This window comes from Furipterus horrens, unplaced genomic scaffold (assembly GCF_987537825.1).
Source record: "Furipterus horrens unplaced genomic scaffold, mFurHor1.1.pri manual_scaffold_5, whole genome shotgun sequence".
NCBI classification, from domain to species: domain Eukaryota; kingdom Metazoa; phylum Chordata; class Mammalia; order Chiroptera; family Furipteridae; genus Furipterus; species Furipterus horrens.
Window position 1 is genome coordinate 182803983 of NW_028327175.1, and position 21866 is coordinate 182825848.

The window sequence follows — 21866 nt, forward strand, 5'->3', positions numbered from 1 at the left end:
AAGGAAAAAAAAAAAGTACAATTTTTTGTGACTCTTAAAAGAGTATTTACCAGCATCTGCCTTTTATTAAGATTCTGAGAGATGTGTAACCCAAAGGCTATGAGTTTGAAGGAAGTCTCCTTTAATTTTAATCTTGTTCAAACAATGTCTAACAAGTGATAAATTCTTTTGACTTGTTCATTGCAGAAATGTTTATCAAATAATTACATTTAATATTCTACTTAAAAAATAAACATTTCCCATGTTACTGATTCCTAAGTTCTGAACCCTTGAAATAGCGTCTGCATTCCTGAGAGCTTGGGCCACACCTGAAAGTTTATGCTAACAATGTGACATATGGTGAATGCTTGTTTTCTCATACCTGGGGCCCCAGTGTCGAACACTGGGCAAGTGCTGGGGTCTCAATGGCTGAGTCTATCACACAGGCACCACATGCCCATGTGACTAACTCCCAGTAAAAACCCTGGACACTAAGGCTCAGGTGAACTTCCTTGGCTGGCAACACTTCATACATGTCACATACCACTGCTGCAGCATCTTCACTGGGAGAGGACAACTGGAAGTTTGTGCTTGGCTTCTCCTAGACTCTGCCCTATCCATCTTTTTCATGTGCTGATTTTAATCTGTATTCTTTTACTGTAATAGACTATAAATAAGAGCATATTTCCTTTTCTGGGTCCCCTGAGTCCTTCTAATGAACCACTGAAGCTGAGGGTGGTCTTGGGTATCTCTGACACACACATTAACATGGGACAAGAACAAAAATATTAAGTAATTGTTCAAGAAACTTTTAAGAGGCAATGAATTCCATAGTTGCTATTCTGTCCATTGTCAAATAACAGCATCTAGTACAATTAGTTAAGGTAAAGATGTTTACAAAATATGTATTTGATAGCAAATTTTAACTTTAATTCAATACCTAATGTCTTTTAAAGTTTTGGTTGTTTTTTTTTTAATCCACAATAAGCACAAACATTTCAAAATAGGTTAAAATAAAATTTTATTTAAAAATTTGTATTAAATGTTAGAAGAGATTTACACACAATTAACAAATCCTTTATAAAACAATTGCCAATCTTCACCCAATAGTAATTGTTTCTGTGGACTTGGAAATAGGGTCTACAAAATATTTCTTTTAGAAAGCTATCAAAATGCTAATCTTAGGCAAAATAATGTTTAAAACTGAAATCCCTGTATGCAAGTGAGTAAGGTCTCAGCACCCGTATTCTTTATCCCAGTGACAAGGTAACGGAGAAACGAACATTAAACTGACTTACTGAGGAAACAATGAGTAAGTATTCTGTAAACTTCTCAAATTTTATTATTACTTTCAGATGCAGTGTCATTACAAGATATCAATAACATACTATGTACTCAAATAAAATGAATGTTAATCAAATTAACATTCTAGGAATAAAAATATCATTGCAAAGAGGCACCCACTGTTGTAAGATACATTAAAGAAGTCTTTATTACACTGAAGGCTTATGGTATGGGCCACAAACCATACAGAAGACAAGTCTCTTCACACAGAATAATGATAACTTATCCCTTTTAGACGTAAATAATACCTGTTTAGTAGTGTTGCTGGTTAAAAAAAAAAAAAAAAAATTCAAGTTCAAAATATGATGGCAACACACAAAAGTGGCCGATAGTTTTGGTCTTTGTGTGAGGGGTACAGTCTGTATAACTGAACAAAGACTGGCTTTGAATGTTCATTTCAAAAGCATACTTCTTTCCTGCCCAACTAATACAATTCCAGAGAACAGACTCCAAACCACCAACATAAAAGTGATATGGCTCAATGAAGAAAACAGTAATTCATTTACATCAAAGATTAGGAAGCAAAATCAATATCGAAGTATTTGAAATCACAAGGAATTTAAAAATACTTTGAAAATTTCCCCCTGAGCTATGGATGCTTTTATATGTAGTTGCTACTAAAACAGATGCATTTCATCATTCCAAGTTGTACTTATAAATGTTATGATGCTTGGTGCTGAAAACAAATGTTGTATCTTAGCACAGAGTGGTAGCAATTATGTTTCGTGAAAATCTTTGGTGAGACGCAATCCAACAGAAGCTACCTTATTTTGTTTCCCTCCTCCCTCCCAATACTCCTAGAATCTTCAAGTAATTTTCAGAGGAGAAACCACAAGACCATAATGAAGGACCAGAAGACCATCCTGAAAAGAAAAACAAAGAGTGTTTTGCAGTTATTTGAAAATTAGTTATATAAATAATGAAGTAAAAAAATGGGTTTTCATAACCCAACACTAATGTGAAATTCTTTAAGAGAACAAAGGGTCCAAGACAAATAAACTTGCTTTTTCACTCACCTCATTACCAAACACTCCTTATCAATGTATCCTTTTAATAACTCTCAGGAGACAACTCTGAAACTACCAGGTATCCATAGCTAGCTTGGGTTGTTCATGGTTAAACAGTGCTCCAAAGAGAACTAAAAGAGATACATCTTTCCTCCTGCACAGACTACTTAACAGACCATGCGGGCATTAGGCTTCCCTAAAAAAAGACTTAATTATTATAAAGCACCATGGATCTGCTAAAAAATGAAATATTTATTTCCACATAAATGCAGCTCGCTACTATTATTAGTGAGAAAACTTTGGAACTCTTACCCATTTAATATATCATAATTTTACTTCCTCCTTTCAAGACTGTTCAGTACAATTTACCTTTTGATACCCAGAGTCATCATAATGAACAGTAAGTATACTGTGTTGTAACACAGTGATGTCCTTAGCTGGGGATTGTTAGGCAATTCAAAGCTACACTAAATGACTATAGGTATTGTACTTCTGAGTCTTTTTATCTGCTTTTTCTTTCTTTGGTCTATCCCCTATCTTGGTATCAGGTCTTAAATCTCTGTGCTCTCACCAAGGCTGCATCCAGCAAGCAATCAATCCACCTTTTTAGGGTGCAATTTCCTAATCTATTATGAAACTAGCTTTAAAAAAAAAAGACTCACTGGGGAAGTGTGCTATGAGCAATTGGCCTACTTTGGGCAACAAAGAAGAGTGATGGCTTGCATGCCTTGCATTTCCAACCCTGCTCCAGCTACCCTCTTTTCCATCTTTGCTAAGCTTTTCCATGACTGTACTTCCTCATTTCTCATTCACTACTCAACTCATTGCAATCTGGCCTCTGTTCCCGGCAACCTCAGTGAAAACTCACCAGAGTTCTAGAAAAAGGTTCACAAATTCAAATGCCCACAAGCGCTAGGAAAGTAACATAAATGAATGCATGAGTCAGTATATAAATCAGTAAGTAATGCTGAGACCAGAAAAACTCAAGTTAAAACACAGAATAAGCCAAATAAAGCACAATTCCATATCATGTTTGGCTCATGGACCACCAGATCTGTTCTGGACCAATTAGTCTAATCAAAGTAAATGAATTTGTATTATAACACAAATAGAAAGAGTGTATTAATGATTTTACATGAATATATTTTTGCATATATTTCAGAAAGAAAACATAATTTGCAAAACAACATATTGATATGTACAGATACAAAGCAAAGTATAGCTTACAAGCTGTTTCAAAATCACACAATTTTAATACATTTATAAAATCACATTTTATCACTTACAATTCAGATTTATTCCTATGTCTATTATATTTATATTCCATATATATGAATATATAAATATTATTTATATTTTATATTTAGATGTCTCCATTCATGGTCTTCTTAAACTACAAAACCAGAATGAGTCTTCTAAAACATAAGTCACTTCCAGCCTTGGTTCAAATCTCTCCAATCAATGGTTTCCTACCAAGCTCAATTAAAATCCTAAGTTCATACTATGGCCTATAAAGTACTACATGGTTTTTTCCTGACTGCCCAGAGCTCAGCTCCTCCCATTCTTTTGATAGGTTAAACAGAGTGACAGTATGACCCAGCAATTCCACTCCTAGGTGTACACCAAAGAGAAATAAAATATGTCCACACAAACACTTGTAGATCAATGTTCACAGCAGCACCATTCATACTAGCCCCAGATGGAAACAACCCAAATATCCACCAGCTGATAAATGATTAAACAAAATATCAACATTTATATGTGTGTGTTACATGCTGTTGAGTCAGCTGCAACTCCTGCCGACACTATGAGTGAGTGACATCCACAATCTCCTGTCCTCAATAGCCCTGCTCAGCTCCGTGGACTCAGGCCTATGGCTTCTTTTATGGAGTCTATCCATCTCCTATTTGGTCCTCTTTTCCTGCTGCCTTCTATTTTTCCCAGCATTACTGTCTTCTCTAAAGAACCCTGCCTTCTCATGATGTGCCTGAAGTAGGGCAGCTTCAGTTTTGACATTTTTACCTCCAGTGATGTTTCAGGCTTAATTTGCTCTAGGGCCCACTTGTTGGTCTTTCTGGAAGTCCAGGGTATCCGTAGAGCTCTCCTCTAACAGCATATTTCAAAGTGAACCAATTTTTTTTTCCTATCAGCCTTCCTCATTGTCCAGCTTTTACATCTGTTCACGGTAACTTGGAATACAAGGGTGTAGATGACCTTAGGATGGTCCCTAATGACACCTCTTGGCTTTAATGATCTTTCCTAATTCTTCCATTGCTGCCTTTCTGAGCCTCCTTTTGAATACTGAATGTCCATACAATGGAATATTATTCATCCATGAAAAGGAACAAAATACTGATAGATGCTAAAACATGAAGCTTGAAAGCATGCTAAGTGAAAGAAGCCAGTCACAAAAGACCACTTACTGTATGATTCCATTTATGTAAAATGCCCTGAATAGATAAATTCAGACAGAAGTTAGCAGTGGCTGCCAAAGGCTGGAGGATGGGGTTATATGGGGAATGGATACTAGTAGGTATGGGGTTTCTTTTGGGGATGATAAAAATATTCTAGCCCTGGCCGGTGTGGCTAAATTGGTTGGAGCATCATCCCATAAACCAAAGGGTTGCAGTCAGGGCATATACCTAGGTTGTGGGTTCAATCCCTGGTTGGTGCACACTCAGGAGTGAGCCTACCAATGTTTCTCTCTCGCATTGATATTTTTTTTTTCTCCTTCTCTCTCTCCCTCCCTTCCCCTCTCTGTAAAATCAATAAGCATGCCCTTAGGTGAGGAGTTAAAAGAAAAATAGTTCTAAAATTCATTGGGTAGTAATTTTCACAGCTCTGTAAATACACTAAAAATTATTTAAAATATTTTTAAAAAATTTATTACTTTTTAGAGAGCAGGGAAAGGAGGGAGAAAGAGAGGGAGAGAAACATCAATTGGTTGCTTCTAACATGCTCCCAACTGGGGATTTGGCCTGCAACCCAGGCATGTACCTGGATTGGGAATTGAACTGGCAACCTTTTCTTTGGTTTGCAGGCTGGTGCTCAGTTCACTGAGCCACACCAGCCAGGGCTAGAATTTTTTTCTTCATCAAATAACATGCCTGTTCAGCACTAACTAAGTATGATAAAGTCTAAGACCTACCTGCATTGCTGCATCACCTATTGCACGTCGAATTTCCCGTAGGGTCTGATACCGCTCCAACAAGTGATCACCACAGATGATATCTACCTACAGGCAAATAAAATATCAGATGCTTCATCACTTCAAAAAATCATATGAAAAAATTAAGAAAAACCAACATAATTATTTCCAAACTACACTTGGGTATTTTACTTTAGACTGATTAAACACTCTCAGGAAAGATTTTAGAATCCTTTTACAAGGTAAAGAAAGTAACATGGGAAGAGCATTAGAGGAGAACAGCCAATATTCAGAATGATTTCCTTGAAACTCTAAGTACAAGTTAAATCTCATCTGATGTATTTAGCATACAAAGGTGCCAAAAAACATATTTCAAAAAAATTTCCAAGATAAAATGATTAAAAGGATATACAATGCTTGAAGAGGCAATTCTTATTTATTTTAATAGTTCTCTCACAAGGTATATCTCAGTTTCTAACAGTGGAAAGTCTAACAGTGGCAAAGGGTACCTACCCACTAAGGGAACTGTTTTATGGATGGAATAATCTTAATGAGGGCTTTTTAGCCCTTTAGTAATGTCAAAGCTCTAAGATAAATCTACTTTTATATAGAATGCTCTAGAAAGAATGGCATTGTTATAGTTACATAGTATAATGAAGTAATATTTCAGTATACTTTCTTGCTAAGGTAGAAAAGCAAATTTTTAATCTTTCTTTAGCTTTCACTGAGTGTTGCTGTCCCATTGCCTTAAAATGGGATCAAGTCCTCAGCATTTTTATTACTATACATCCCTTAATTTGCTCCATCTTCTAATGTCCTTATTTAGTTTATGGCATGACATTTCTCCCTGTCCTCGAAGCCAGAATATCACTGCAGACTCTTTTTCCTTCTCCCTTCTTCTCATATTCAATCAGTTACCATGATGCTTCTTAGTTCATAATACCCTAGGCTTAAACCACCTCCTAACCAGATTTTCTACATTCTAAAAATTCTATACACTGTCAGCATGGTTGGGGAAGAGTAAAGCAGGTACGTTTAACTGAGCAGCCACTATGTACACCATATGTTATACTATGCATCTGACATGTTATCTCATCTAATCTTCACATTCCTGTGGGCTAGTTTTATAATTTCCATTTTACAGATGGGAATACTAACAGGTGAAGGCATTAAACTTTTCTAAGGTCACAAAGCTAGTGAGTAGCAAAATCCAGATCTGAACCCAGGTCTGTCCCCAGGTCTATTTTTCTCCAAAGCCTAAGTGTATGTCAGGGATTAGCAAACTTTCTATAAAGGGCTAGATAATAAGTATTTTAGGATTTGTGGGCCATAGGACATCTGTCACATCTACTCAATGCTGCCACTGTAGCATGAAAAGAAGCCATAGTGTGGTTGTGGTCCAGTTAAGCTTTATGTATAATAACAGGCTAGATTTGGCCTGTGGATCATAGTTTGTCAACCCCTACGCTATCTCATAATGCATAATCTCTAATCAGTAACAACTGTTGTGTTTTATGCTTACCAATTTTTAAAACATGCAGGGTAATACTTGTTTGCAAAATGACTTGAAAGCAATGATAGATCTTGCACACAGGTCCATGAAAAATCAAAGAATTTCGAAACTATCATGTTTTTATTAAGTACGTATTCAGCAATGCAGAGACCATCGCTCTTAGTGGACTTCACTACACGTATACATTTATGGTTTGTTTACTATATTTTTCTTTTCAACTTAATCTTAACCCCCAAAGGTTGACCAGTTACTAACAGTTTGGTATATAGATGCTATGCGTACATGTAGGGTTTTTTTTTTTTTTAAACAATGGGATTATGCCACATATTATTGTTCTACAAATTCTCTATTTTAAAAATTTTTTTATTATTGCTTTTTCTATTACAGTTGTCCCAATTTTTCCTTTGTCCACCTCCACCCAGCCCAACCCTCCTCCCACAGTCAATCCCCACACCATTGTCCATGTTCATGGGTCATTCATACATGTCCTTTGACTAATCCCTTCCCTTTCTTTCCACCAGTCCTTCCTCCCCCCACCTCTGGCAGCTGTCAGTCTGTTCCCTGTTTCTACGTCTTTATTTCTATTTTGCTCGTTAGTTTATTTTGTTCAATATATTCCTCTTATAAGTGAGATCATATGGTATTTGTCTTTCACTGACTGGCTTATTTCATTTAGTATAATAGTCTCCAGTTCCATCAATGCTGTTGCAAAAGGTAGGAATTCCTTCATTTTTTCTGCTGTGTAGTATTCCATTGTGTAAATCTACCATAGTTTTTCAATCCACTCATCTACTGAGGGGCACTAAGACTATATGAAAATCTTGGCTATTGTAAATAGCACTGCTATGAAAACAGGGGTGCATTAAATTCTTTTGAATTGGTGTCTCAGGGTTCTTAGGGAATATTCCCAGCAGTGGAATCACTGGGTCAAAAATCAGCTCCATTTTTAATTTTTTGAGGAAATTCCACATTGTTTTCCACAGTGGCTGCACCAGTCTGCATTCCCACCAACAGTGAGTGCACTAGGGTTCCCTTTCTCCACATCCTCACCAGCACTTGTTTGTTGATTTATTAATGACAGCCGTTCTAATAGGTGTGAGGCGATAATCTCATTGTGATTTTAATTTGCATCTCTCTGGTGGCTAGAGATGTTGAGCATCTTTTCATATGTCTATGGGCCCTCTGTATGTCCTTCTTGGAGAAGTGTCTATTCAGGTCCTTTGTCCATTTTTTAACTGGACTGTTTGTCTTTCTGGTGTTGAGTTGTAGGAGTTCTTTATATATTTTGGAGATTAAACCCTTGTCCAATGTATCACTGGCAAATATGTTCTCGCATATATTTGGTTGTCTTTTCCAAATTCTCTATTTAAAAAAATAAAAACTTTAACAATACCATGAACATCTTTTGGAGTACATAGTTAGCTTTCTCTTTTTAGTAGCTACACAGTGTTCCATTGATAAGGAGTTAATATCCAAAATTGATAATTTTAAAAACTCAATACTAAAAATATGCAATTAAACAGATGGCCAATAGACATATGAAAATATGTTCAATATCACTAATCATCAGAGAAATGCAAATTAAACCACAGTGAGATATCACCTCACACCTGTCAGAATGGCCATCATCAATAAATCAACAGCCCTGGCTGGTGTGGCTCAGTAGATTGAGTGCTGGCCTTTGAATAAAGGGGCCATGGTTCAATTCCCGGTCAGGGCACATGCCTGGGTTGTGGGCCAGGTCCCCGGTTGGGAGGCGTGTGAGTGGCAACCAATCCATAAATCCCTTGCACATTGATGTTTTTCTCCCTCTCTTTCTCTCTCCATTCCCCTCTCTCTAAAAGTAAATAGAATCTAAAATAAAATTTAAAAATAAATAAAGCAATCAACAAACAAGTGCTGGCAAGGATGTGAAGCAAACTGAACCCTTCTGTACTGTTGGTGGGAATGCAGAGTGGTGCAGCCACTGTGGAAAGTAGTATGGAGATACACCAAAAAATTAAAAATGAATCTGCCTTTTGACCTAGCGATCACACTTCTGGGAATATATCTAAAAAAACTCAAAACACTAATTTGAAAGAACATAAGCACAGCTATGTTCACTGCAGGGTTATTTACAATCACCAATATATGGAAGCAGCCCAAGTGCACATCAGTAGATGAGTGGATAAAAGAGTTATGGGACATTTACACAATGGAACACTATTCAACCTTAAAAAAGAAGAAAAACTTTACCATTTGCGAAAGCATGGACAGACCTGGGAAACAAGCCAGTCGGAGAAAGACAAATACAACATGATTTCACTCTTATGTGGGATCTAATGAACAAACTGAACTAACAAGCAAAATAGAGACAGACTCAGATGGAGAGCAGGCTGACAGCAATGGTGAGGAGGTTAGGGGAGAGGATGGGGGTGTGGAGGGATGGAGCAAAAAGGAAAGGACTCATGTACATGGGGAGCAGTGTGATGACTGTGTGGGGAGAGGGAATAAAGGGGTTAAATGGTAATGAAAAAAGGACAATAAAAAAATTTTTAAGAGAAATATTTACCTAGAGAGCCAAGAGTTAACAAAGAAAATTAAAGGTTGAAACAAACTTTTTATTACTTTTTTTCAAAATGTGAAAAGCCTTAAATTCTATGATATGAGGGGAAAAAAAATAAACCCCATTTTTACACAATAAAACCAATTTAGAGCTCTGGCAACCAAATTTCTTAGAACACCAAATGTGAAACTTATATATAATTGTGCTCTGATAAATATCTAGCCAGAGGATGTAATCCATAGCCTAGAAAAAGCCCTTTGGGTGCTACTTTAGTTATTCGATATAATCAGGTTCAAGTCTTGTGACTTCTGCTTTTAGAAGTAGTAGACTGTTATAGGATCATTCACGATTTTTTGTCCAGGAGTCTCTAAACAGTTATCTACTTCTAAAGAAAGGACTAAGAATAATCTCAAATATATTATGGCTACAAGGTGATAGATAAGTCATATCTACTTTTCAGTTGCCATGAGATACATCCAGCATTATATCAAATTCAGTAAGAGAAGTTGCATTTCATTTGATTTAATAGATTCAATATATATTTAGTACCAGTAGAAATCAGTAGTAAGTACACGAGCAAAATTTCAGCCAGCTTTAAAACACCTATTAACTTACTAAACAGCAAATAGGTACTTTAATTAAAAATTATTCTATGAAAATTTACACATGATGAAAGATAACAAAACCCCCTTTTAAATTTGACTAGTGAAAAAGTAAAACTAGAAGAATGTGCATTTTTGCCAGCCCATATTACTAGACCTATGAGTATATTTACACTCCATGTTCAAAAATACATGAGGATTGAGGGTTTCAACAAGAAAACATATAACCAGAATGGGAGAATTTTTTTTTTCCCCTAATCCCTAAAAAACTAATAGGGTCTATAGTAGATATTTCACTTTTCTAGGTGTCTTGTAGATGGCCATCATTGGCAGTGAGAAACATATAGTGACTCAAATGTGATTGAAGTTGGGGTGGAAATCACTATGTACCAATATCAATTAGCATATACAATATCTACAACATCATAAGACAGACACTGTATGAAATCGTAGAGACAATTCTTTCTTTAATAATGCTAAAGGTAATCTCACAACTTCACCTGTCCTTTTACACACATGTACTCTACCTGACAAGCTGGATCAAGATCCATTTTTCTTCTGAGAAATTTTTCTACATGCCCAATAGTTGCTTCTCCTGAAACTCGGACAAATTTCTTTTCCAATGGCTACAAAAATAAACAAATGAATGAATAGGTATTTTCAGATTAAATTACATAAAATGTATAAACCCTAAAATCAAACTGTATAGCAAAGATGAGTCAACAGATTTATGAAAAAATTACTATAAAATTTTAGTTTAGCTATCAAAGAAAATTCTCAGCTTAGTTTCTGCTCTCTGAAAAGTATGTAAGCCATTTTTTAATAGAAAGGCTATCTAGTTTATTTTACTACCCCATCAAAAATAAAACTTAAAAAAAAAGTTATTGACAGAGAGAATATCCAAAATTAAATGTCTAAAACCTGGTTTCTACAACCAAAAAACTCTTAAGAAAAGAAATGGAGGAGGAACTGCTAGACCAAAACAAGATGTAAGGGCTATAAATAAGAGATATATCAACCAATTAAAATATATGGATCTTATTTGGATTCTGATTTAAACTAAACTATAAAATAATTTTCATGAGACAATGAAGAAAATATAAATATTATATAGTTAAGGTATTAATGTTAATTAAAAAAATTTTAATATTATTATGGTTTGTAAAAAGTCCTTATCTTTTAGAAACAAACTGAATTATTTACTCATATTTGCTTCACAAATATATGGGAAGAAGTGGTGAAGGCATAGATGAAATGAGACTGGCCATGAGTTTATAATTGAGTGATGTGTGCACAGGCGTTCATTTTATTATTCTGTCTACTTTTGTATGAGTTTGAAATTTTCTATAATAGAGGGTTTCCTGTTAAAGTGGAAAATAGAGTAACATCTAGCCATATATAGCTGGAATCTGATCCAATGGTCTGAGGTAACAGGTAGAGAGACCACAGGGTTTTAAAGTAAAAACTAATGCTTATCCAACCACACTCTCTGAAGAAATTTTAAGAATACCATCTAATACAAAAGAAAAGCTGAGGTAATTAGAACTAAAAGGGTATCTTTTAGGAAAACTTGAGCAGTGTTTTTCTAGCACTACCAGAGAGGGAGCCTAGAATGGCTACGAAGAACATTGAGGCAGGTGAGGCACATGTTTTTTCCATATAACAGCATTCAGCTTTCTTATCTGTAGTTTGGTTTCTTAAAATCTTTCCTGACAGTAGACCTATCCCTCATGACCACAGTGTGGCAGATATTATAGATGTTAACTACAGGTATTGCAGAGACAGATTGACTGCCTGAGTTTAAACCCTGGTTCTGTCATTTTCTAGCTCAAATCTTTGGACAATTTGGTGAACCTTTCAATGTCTCCATGTTCCCATTTGTAAAATAGGGATAATGGCACCTACCTCATAGAATGAGGAAAGTGATATGATGTATATAAATAACTATTAACACTTTCTGACACAAAGTAAGGACTTAAAAGAGTTATTACTAATGAAAGATCACACATTGCATTTATTGTCATATTTCTATCATCCTCTTTAATCTAGAATAATTCTGACACTTTATGTTTCATGGTACTGACCTTTATGTAACTTTTCTTGGTATGAAACAGGGTCATTAAAAAAAGACATCTTTTAATAATACTGAAATATTTACAGAGGAAGTAGCAAAATGATGGAGATTTGATTTAAAATAATACTGAAAGTAACTGAGCAGATGAGGGTATAAGGCAAAATTAAATTGGCCATCAGTTTATTGGTAAAGCTAAGAATGGATACATGAAGGTTCTATTTTGTCTACTTTTCAGTATGTTTAAAATTTTTGACAATTAGCTCTGGCTGGGGTGGCTCAGTGGATTGAATGCTGGCCTGCGAACCAAAGGGTCGCTGGTTCGCACAAGTCTGGGTTGTGCGCCAAGGTCCCCAGCTGGGGGCATGAGAGAGGCAACCAAACATTGATGTTTCTCTCCCTTACTTTCTCCCTTCCTGCCCCTTTCTCTAAAAATAAGTAAATAAAATCTAAGAATATTTTTCTTTCACAATTAAAAATTTTTAAAAAATGACTCCCAGGTAAACTTTTCTGGACTAAATTCCTGCTTTGTGAAATGCTTTTAAATTGGACAAACAGGGTTTATGATTTTCATGCTACAGATCTACATGGTGAAAAAATTAATAATCAGGAATCATTCTAGTCAGATGTATTTATTTGAACTCAAAGATAAGGTATAAATACAGCTTTGTAAGTAGTAGAGAATAGCAAGCTATAATATCAAAACCTATAATTAGAACTCCATAAAACTACAGAATTAAAAGAAAAACAATAAGCTTGCCAAGTAACAAGTTGGGGCAGGTTAATCTGAGCTAAAAATGTTACATGCAAATAAAATTTTAAGCTCATATTTAACTCTAAATGCCAACTATGCAAAAAATGTTTTGAAACATTTTTTATCACCAAATTAACATAGCATTTAGCTTTAGACTTTTAAAAGTTACTCACTTATTCTTCCTTAGACTATTGTTTTGAATTAATAACAAATCCCTACTTAATAACTATTTTGTCATAAACCTATTTTATGAAAGCATTATTGAATGTACTTCATATTTCAACTTTTATTTATAAAACACTCTTTATTGTAATTGAAGACAATCTCCATATGAATGCTAATCTGATTCTTAAATGTGTGTGTTATAGGGCCCTCTTGTAAAGTAAATGGAAAATACAAGTAAAATACCTTAAAATGTCCCGTGCCTTCATTAGCACTGAAAAATGAAAGCAAAATTAATCAATAAAATATTTTAAACTATATGTGTAATCACATAACACAGAAAAATAACATGAATATAAACATTTGAGGAACATTAATTTAATTTTAAAACATGGTTATCTAACCTTTTAGGATATAAAAGTGTAGTTAATTGTCATTTCTGCCACCTAGTGGTAAGGAAAAGGCAGTAGTATTTTATACTACTTGGTGGGAGTTAAAAGGATACTCTTTTTTCTTCTTTTTCTTTTGTTTGCCCTTTATTTAAAAAGAAATCATTCCATAATATGTTTGTTCATTTTCTGGCAAAGCTGTCAGAATATGCAATAGTTTTTGGTGTAGGAGTTTCCAATTTCAGAAGTATTAAAGTTGTAAGGTTTGGGCATAACAAAACTGTTACATGTTCTTGCACTGGATCTGGCTAATATTGAAGCTTTGCATGGTGCACTGACAGCATTAGGGAAGTCATGGTTATTTATTAAAGCCTTCTTAACTTTTCAGTATATTCTTCTTGTTTTTCATTTTAATCCTCCCCCAAGGACATGTGCTCTGGCCGGGGACTGAACCTACAACTTTTTGGTGCATGGGATGATGCTCCAACCAACTGAGCCACTTGGCAAGGGCAGGATATTCTTAATATTTAGATTTCCCCACATGTAGCATTCTAACACTTTCTGGCTTAAAGTAAAATGTCTTTTCGCTTTTTATTCTATCATAATTAACGTGTTTTTTTTTTCTCTATAGTAACCTTTACAAGATATATATATATATTTTAAAGAAACAAAAGCCAAGTTTATTTGTTCATTTCTTGCACCTGAAGTACTCCTCAATGACATCCTTGGCCTGAGACTCTTTACCACAGTCCTTAACCACCGCACAACTGCAGCCAGCCACTTTATAGGGTTCTCTCTCTGTTGATTTTACAGAGGTTAACCAATTCCCCACATTTTTTGTTGTCATCAACATCAATTGGGTTGATTTGCTGTTCAGCACAGAGGGCCTCTACCAACTTGACATACATAGGCTCATCACACTTGGATGCAAGCACACAAAGGTGACCCTGGTGCTTGTCTAAGGCTTTGACAGCTTCGAGAGCTAGGCCATGGTGCACAAGGGTGGTCTTCAGCACAGCACCTCTGTAAAGCAGTATTAACGTCCATTACACCTTCAGCAACAATGCCTTTCCTAGGTCATGGCAGTGGGTTATGGGGGGAGCCAAATATTGAATGCACCTAAGCCTCCACCTCTGTGCAACCCCACAGTGGCAGGGAAAAATGTACAAGATAGATTTATTACAATATTCATATATTGATAATAGTTTAGACATGTTAGGACTACCATATGTTGATTCTTACAACAATCCTGTGAGTTGCTATTATAATCCCCAATTTAGAAATATGGAAACTAATGATCAGACAAGTTGAACTGTATGCCAAGTGTTATACATCTTAAGTCACACTCCTTAGGCCCATGCTCTTTCTTTATACACTAGACTGACTGTCTGAAGTCATTTCTTTTTATTATCTTCTGCTTTAAACATAGAAACCAAAGAAGAGAAAGTACAAGACTATGTTAAGATCACAAAACATGCACATCCAATTTAGAGGGGAAATCTAATTTCATATTCCAGTAGTGGAAAAGTCACTGTCCAACAGGCTGAACTTCAGCTTTTTTGATCTTCCAGTTCCAGTAAGGTCACAGCTGGACCAAATTTGCCCTTGTACTTACATTAGGTTAAAACTCATCTGCCACTGTTCCCTTGCCCTGAACAAGCTTCCTAAGGGTTACCCTCAGAAGCCCAACTTTTGTAGTGAAAACGTGGAGACTTAATCTGGGAACTGGGGAATTCCAAAGGATTCTTTGCGAACTGAAGCTCTGTTTCAAAAAGACTCCCTGCCTCACTGAAAGCTTTCGTTCCCTTAATCATTTGAAACAGATAAAGGACTACAATAAAAGGCAGACAGACTATCCACCATAACGATCAAGTTCAATTCTCTTGTTTCACAGATAGGGAAGCTGAAGCTCTGAGAAGTTAAAAGTTCCATGAGAGCAAGGGTCATGTCTGACTTATTCAAACTATATTCCCAGCAGCTAGTAGGGTGCTACACTGGTACATGGCATGACCTTAATATATACCTTGTGAATAAACAAAAAGCAATTCGTCTAAATTTACAAAGCTAGATAACAGAGGAGCTAGAACTTAAGTTTAGATCTCCTTATTCCTACTGAGGGCTCTTTTTCTATAGCAGGGAATGTGTTAATAATGTAACAACTTGGGCAAGTGATAATGACTGCCTTGAACACAACGGTCAAGTCTCCCTCATTAGGAAAGCCTGCCATGCTTAATTATTGATTTCTGCTGTGAGCAAAGAAAGAGATAATGGTGGCACATCTGTCACATATTTGCCATCTTTGCATTACTGTCATTTTTCAAAAGTATATCCCTGCTATTTTTCAAAAAAGATATAAAAATACTAGTTGTCAGTCTTATTGTGCATTAGTGGAAAAGACTACCTTTCCCCCAAATTTTCTAGTAATAGAAATTCCTTCCGATTTTCAATTTTTTAAAAAAGATTTTATTTATTTATTTTTAGAGAGAGGGTAAGGGACGGAGAAAGGGAGAGAAACTTCAAAGCACAAGAGATACACTGACTGGTTGCCTCTTGCATGCCCCCAACTGGGGACCTGGCCCGCAATGCAGGCATGTGCCCTCACTGGGAATCAAACTGGTGATCTTTTGGTTTGCAGGCTGGCATGGCATTCAATCAACTGAGCCACACTAGCTAGGGCTCAATTTTCACATTTTAATTAGACTTATTAAAAATCCAGTTACACAGTAAAAATGCAAATAGAATGAAAAGTAAAACTTTTTCTTATTCTAGACACAATGCTCTTTCCTAGAAGCAACTGCCATTAATATTTTCCTATTGTCCTTTCAAAAATGTTCTGTGCATGAAAAAAAAATGTATAAGTACATACTTCCTACCACCCTTTGTATAAAAACATAAATGGGTACGTGTAACATATTCTCTTCTGCATCTTGCTTTTTTCACTTAAGACATTTTACAACTGTCCCATATTAGCATATGTCACTATATTAACACATGTTCATGTGCTATATATCATTATTTAACCAGTTCCCTTTTGGACATTAAGGCTGAAACACATTCTTTAATAACTGAAGTTGCTGGTTTAAAGTTTGGTATTACACGGTTTCTTCTCATTCCTTCAAAGAGATCTTTGTTTCATCATATCCACCACTATTATGTGGGCTTTGTGGTTTTTTGTCTCTTAGGGGTTCTTGATTTCAGTTGAGAAACAGGATAAACACATAAATAGATAAATACAACATAGCACAAGCTACATACTAAATAAACGACACAGGCAACCAAGCGTTATAAGGAGGAAGTGACTGAGAAGTAAAATATTCATCAATGATATAAAATGTAAAATCTAGATCTTCCAAAAAATGCATTTTAATTTATTCTGCAAACTATGAGTATGGAAGTATTTTGAAAACTACAGGTTGATATGTATCAACTCTGAGATGATAGTCTGTTTAACAATGTTGCAGTATAATGGCATCCACCATATGCTACAGTGTTTGAATGAGGCAATTTATATGAATTAGAAAGATGTCCGACTACTTTGGAAATCAAGTTGGTAAAACTAAGTAAAGCTGAAGACAAACATATCCTAAGACTCAGAAAATCTACATAACCTCTTTGAAAACTATCTCACATATATGCAAGGATGTATGTACAAAAAATTTTAAAGCGACATTGCTTATAAGAGCAAAAAGATTCTGGAAACAACTTAAAAATTCAACAATACAAGATAAATTATGGTATATTTAAGGGAATACCAGGAAATAGTGTAATGAGCTGCACATTTTAACATGGATAAATCACACAATGCTAAGTGAAAAAAGCAAGTTGGAAAACACAGTATGATACCATTTCAACTTTTTAAGTGGGCAACAACAATTCTACATATTGCTTAGGAATAGATACACTTGTGGAAAACATATTTAAAAAATGCAGGGAATGACAATGATTACTTTTAGAAATGTGGTTATTAAACTCTAAGAGAAGGAAGGGTGAACAGGAAGAGGCAGCCAAGAGGCTTCTGCCATATTAGCATGGTTTATTTCTTAAGTCAAATGGTGGAGATACAAGTGATTATTAGACTTTTCTAAGTCTTAAATATTTCATAACACTTTTTATAGAAAACCAGAAAAATTTTATTTTACTTGAGTTCAGGATGATTTCATAACAGCTGGGACTTCAAACATTCTTTACTTTTAAGATTAAGAGATAGAGAGGTTCGGGGTACTCACCCAATGAACTCTAGTAATAAAGACATATCCAGTTCAGGTGGAATCCGAAACACTGATTCTAAGACTTTCTTAGATTTTCCTTTGCTTGAAGGGACTGGCTGTGGAACAGCTATTTGATAGCCAAAGAAAAAAGCTGAGTTAGAATAAAAATTTTATAAATTAAGACCTTTAAAAAATAATTATACAAATATTATAATTATGTCGACTACTTAAAAGATCATAAAGCACTCAATCTCCCTTTCTTTAATAACATCAGCTAATTGTCATAGCCAGTGAAATAAAAGGCAAGCCTGGGGACCACTCGACAACAGAAGGCAGACATATGTGGCTGGTTTATCAGGGCCACAGAGAAAGCTCATCATAACAGCAACAACAGATGCAGATAACCCTTAACAAGCACTATATGCCAGGGAGCTCAAGGTACATCATCTCATTTAATCCTTATTACAATCCCATGACATAGGTACTACTGTTCTTTTGTTTGTTTGTTTTTTAAACTATAAAGAAACAGAGATTAATTTAGTGAGGTTAGGCAGTAAGTGGAAGGGAGCCAAGTTTTAAACCCAATCTAACTTTCATGCTGTGACACTACCATCATCATAAAAACTAATGTTTGAGCTCTGGCTGGTATGGCTCAGTATCTTGAATGCTGGCCTGTGAACCAAAAGGGTGCCGGTTTGATTCCCCATCAGGGCACATGCCTGGATTGCAGGCGGGTCCCCAGTCGGGGGCCCATGCGAGAGGTAAATAATTGATGTTTCTCTCCCTCTCTTTCCCCCTTCCTTCTCCTCTCTATGAAAATAAATAAATAAAATCTTTAAAAGAAACAAACTAATGACTGAGCAGTTACTATGTTCCAGGCACTGTTTTAAGTGCTTTGTATCAAGGATATTGAAACATTGAAGTAATTTGCCAAAGTCATACAGCGAGAGTGGAAGAGCTAGAATCACATTCAGACAATCCAGCTCCAGAGCCTGTACTCCTTAATTCTTATAAATAATTAAGTTAGCTTACACTACATCGTTACCTTCAAAATCTTTCTCTCTCTCTCTGATCATAAAATAACCAACTATCACCAAAAAGAACCTCAAAGGCAGTAAATTTTATTGTTATAGTGTTCTTTAATCTATAAATACATTACAATATACACCCAAACTTACCAGGTTTAGGTACTTCTAGACCTCTTTCTTTATAGAAATCATGCATTTGCTTTTTTTCTCCTAAAAAATGATAAAACACAGACTAAATTACACTTAAAATGTAACTAGTAGAGTCAGAAGAGATTCTGGGATTCACAACTGTAATAAAACAAACTTACTTTCCTCTAGATTGATCACTAATTTGTACACTATGTCTTGTAACTGTCGATCCAACCTAATAAAAGGAAAGGATGGAGAATACCTCAGAATTCAGAAAAATGCATTTTGGTACAGAGTGAATGATGCTCTTTGTAAGAACTGTTTTCTCTTGGAAGCAGATATCTCTCAGAGGTAAGTTACTTTTAGGTAGCACTCACGGTTATCATCTAAGAGAACCTCAAGGTATATGTAACCATAATTAAGTAATCGGAAATTCTCCGACGGTTTGCTAAATTGTTCCATGTGTGCTATTTTTATTCCCTTGATAAGAATGTGAGCTTAAGGTCAGATATTGTATTGTGAACTTCTGTGTATCATCTGCAAAGCACTGGTCTATGAAGGTAATAAAAACATAATAGTATTTACTGAACAAATGAAAGTAATCCACATTTAGTATTTTTTTTCCCCTTAGGAAACTGAGCATGAACAGAAAATCTGATTAATAAGCCACAATGACCTATGACAGACAGGCTATTTTAAAGAGGCCAGTTGTTTTAGGTATTACTTTTAGAAAATAGAATTCTAAATATACTGAAAATGACAAGCCTAAACTGGCCTCATTAACTTGAGTGATGGAATTAAAAATCCTCAGGAAAGAAGACCCGTGTCTCTTTTTATTTTAAGTCCCCAGCAGATATCACAGTGCCTGGTACGCAGTAAGTACCCTATATGTATTTTTTTAAAGAATAGGTAGCTATCTTTCTTCTAATTCTGAGACAGGTCAAGAATTTATTCCCAAAAAACACAACTTTCTGAAAAAGTATACTTAAAAAATAAATTGTACTTATATATTCCTCTTACCTTATGTTATAAAGAGGTTGTGTCTGATGTACTACTATGTTGCACTTTGGACATCTGTTGCTATAGTAAAAATGTCTTACAATGCAGCTTTTACAAACTGTTGGAAAAGAAAATGTTTAAATTAGGATGCTTTTGAGACATTTCAAAATTTGAATATATCATTCATAAATGTGAACTATATGCTTACATGTATGAAGACATTCTGTAATGGTAGTTGCATCTATTAAGTAACCTTTGCAAATGGAACACAAGATGTATGGGGTCAGCTCAGAGAGATTAATCAGGCGCTGCAAATGCAATGGAAATAGTTTTAAAACACAAGTCCTTGCCTTCTCAAAATGTAAAGCCATAACCCCAAGATATGTAACTTACTCTGCAACTTGAAAACATGTTACAGTACCTCTAACCCTTCAAAATACCGCTGGAAGATACAATAACACGATACAAAACAATGTTTCAAATATATTCCACGTTTGGATACAGTGTCTATTGCTAGATGAGAGGCATCTTACTTTTGAATTACCTTAAAAATGGGCAAACTTTCCAGATACTGGTGCTTAAGTTTATTAATTCTGACTGGCTATGTCCAGTATTACCTAGTTTGATGAAGTGTGCACTACCACATTAAAAAAAAAAAAAAAAAAGGAAAGAAATCTTTCAAGTAAGAGGCTGACTAGGTGGCAGCAGCACGGTACGCTTGGTATCTACCCGCGTGGCATGCAGTAGCTTCAATAATTATTTACAAAACGAGTAAGTCGGGCCCGCAGAGCCTACGGGATCTGCAGGAACCTCACAAAATGACTCCGCACGGAATCCGGGCGGGACAAGGCCAGCGCGCGCCACATGTCGAGGCAGGCACGGCGGGGAGAGGTGGCGGTCGGTCGACGCCAGCGCGGGAGGCTGCAACGGCGAGCTGGGGGCTCGGCCCGCGCTGAGAGGCGGCTCAGGCCCGGCGTGGTCAGCAGGGGTTATAAATACCTCTTCCTCATCCTCCGACTCCGGCCGGCACCCCTCCAGCCTCAGCGAGAAGTGGCTCATCTCTTCCTCCTCCTCCTCCTCCTCCTCCTCCTCCAGCTCCTCATCCTCTTCCAACTCCTCGTCCTCGTCCTCGAAGCGGCCCCTCAAGCGGCCCAGGCTGCGCTCCGGCTCCAGCTCGGGGGGCCGGGAGCCCGAGCAGCCGGGGGCCCCCGCCTCGGGCAAAGGTGACGGACCCTCCTCACCCGCTGAGGGCGCCGGGGTGAGGGCAGGAGGGGAGTTGGGAGGTGGGGGCGGCATGGCTGCGGCTTCCTCCTCCTGGGCGGTCGCGGCGTTGGCCCTCGTCAGCACCGGGACCCCCTCCATGCCCAGGTCAGTGACCAGGCGAGGCACGACCAGGAGGCTGGATAGCGCGGGAGTTCCTCCAGCCACCTCCGCGGCCACGCGCAGGCGCGGGAGACCTGCAGGGCCCGCTGGGAAATGTGGTTCCCTGAGCCCCACCTAAGCCAGGACGAGACTTAAAACAGATGTAACCCAAGTCTTCTCCTGAAAGGCTGGCGCTCTCTTCGCTGCCTTTTAAAAACGACGAAATTGGTACCATTTCAGACAGCGGTGTTCTGTCTGCATCGATGGATGCGCAGAGCACTGAAACAGGTGCATGATGATGTTGCATTACGAATAATAACGGTTTCAATTTGAGTACCAATTATGCGTTTCTTCCATCCAAGATTATTTCCATTAGGAAGTGTTAAGGTTCTGTTTTGAAATATGTAAGCTTATTTATTTGGAGGAATTAAATCTCGTATTGCCATAGGATGGAAATTTGATCACCGTTCAAAGACCATCCACGATTCCCCATCACATAAAGGGAGTTCAATTATATTTAATTCAACAAATATTTATCAAAGGTCTACTGTAGCAGGAACTGAGAACTACCCATGCACCCCCACGCTCAACCCCTCAATTTTGTTAGGAGAGACATTTGGAGTTGA

The 21866-nt window shown here is 36.6% G+C and overlaps 1 protein-coding gene and 1 pseudogene across 2 annotated transcripts; both read right to left on the reverse strand.

Moving 5' to 3' along the window:
* Positions 1-983: 983 nt before the first annotated feature.
* PCGF6 (polycomb group ring finger 6) lies at positions 984-21313 on the reverse strand. Of its 2 annotated transcripts, none has more exons than XM_090279539.1 (10): positions 20878-21313; positions 20087-20186; positions 19900-19996; positions 19059-19114; positions 18901-18960; positions 17741-17849; positions 13372-13399; positions 10666-10764; positions 5479-5565; positions 984-2186 (listed from the first exon to the last, which is right to left on the reverse strand). In XM_090279539.1, the coding sequence occupies exons 1-10, from the start codon at positions 21238-21240 to the stop codon at positions 2130-2132; spliced, it is 1056 nt and encodes a 351-aa protein (XP_090135665.1). In that variant the 5' UTR covers positions 21241-21313; the 3' UTR covers positions 984-2129. The 2 variants fall into 2 exon arrangements, with proteins under 2 accessions (XP_090135665.1, XP_090135666.1); XM_090279540.1 differs by lacking the exon at positions 984-2186 and adding an exon at positions 2973-3242.
* LOC150010578 (small ribosomal subunit protein eS12 pseudogene) lies at positions 14203-14579 on the reverse strand (annotated as a pseudogene).
* Positions 21314-21866: the final 553 nt, after the last annotated feature.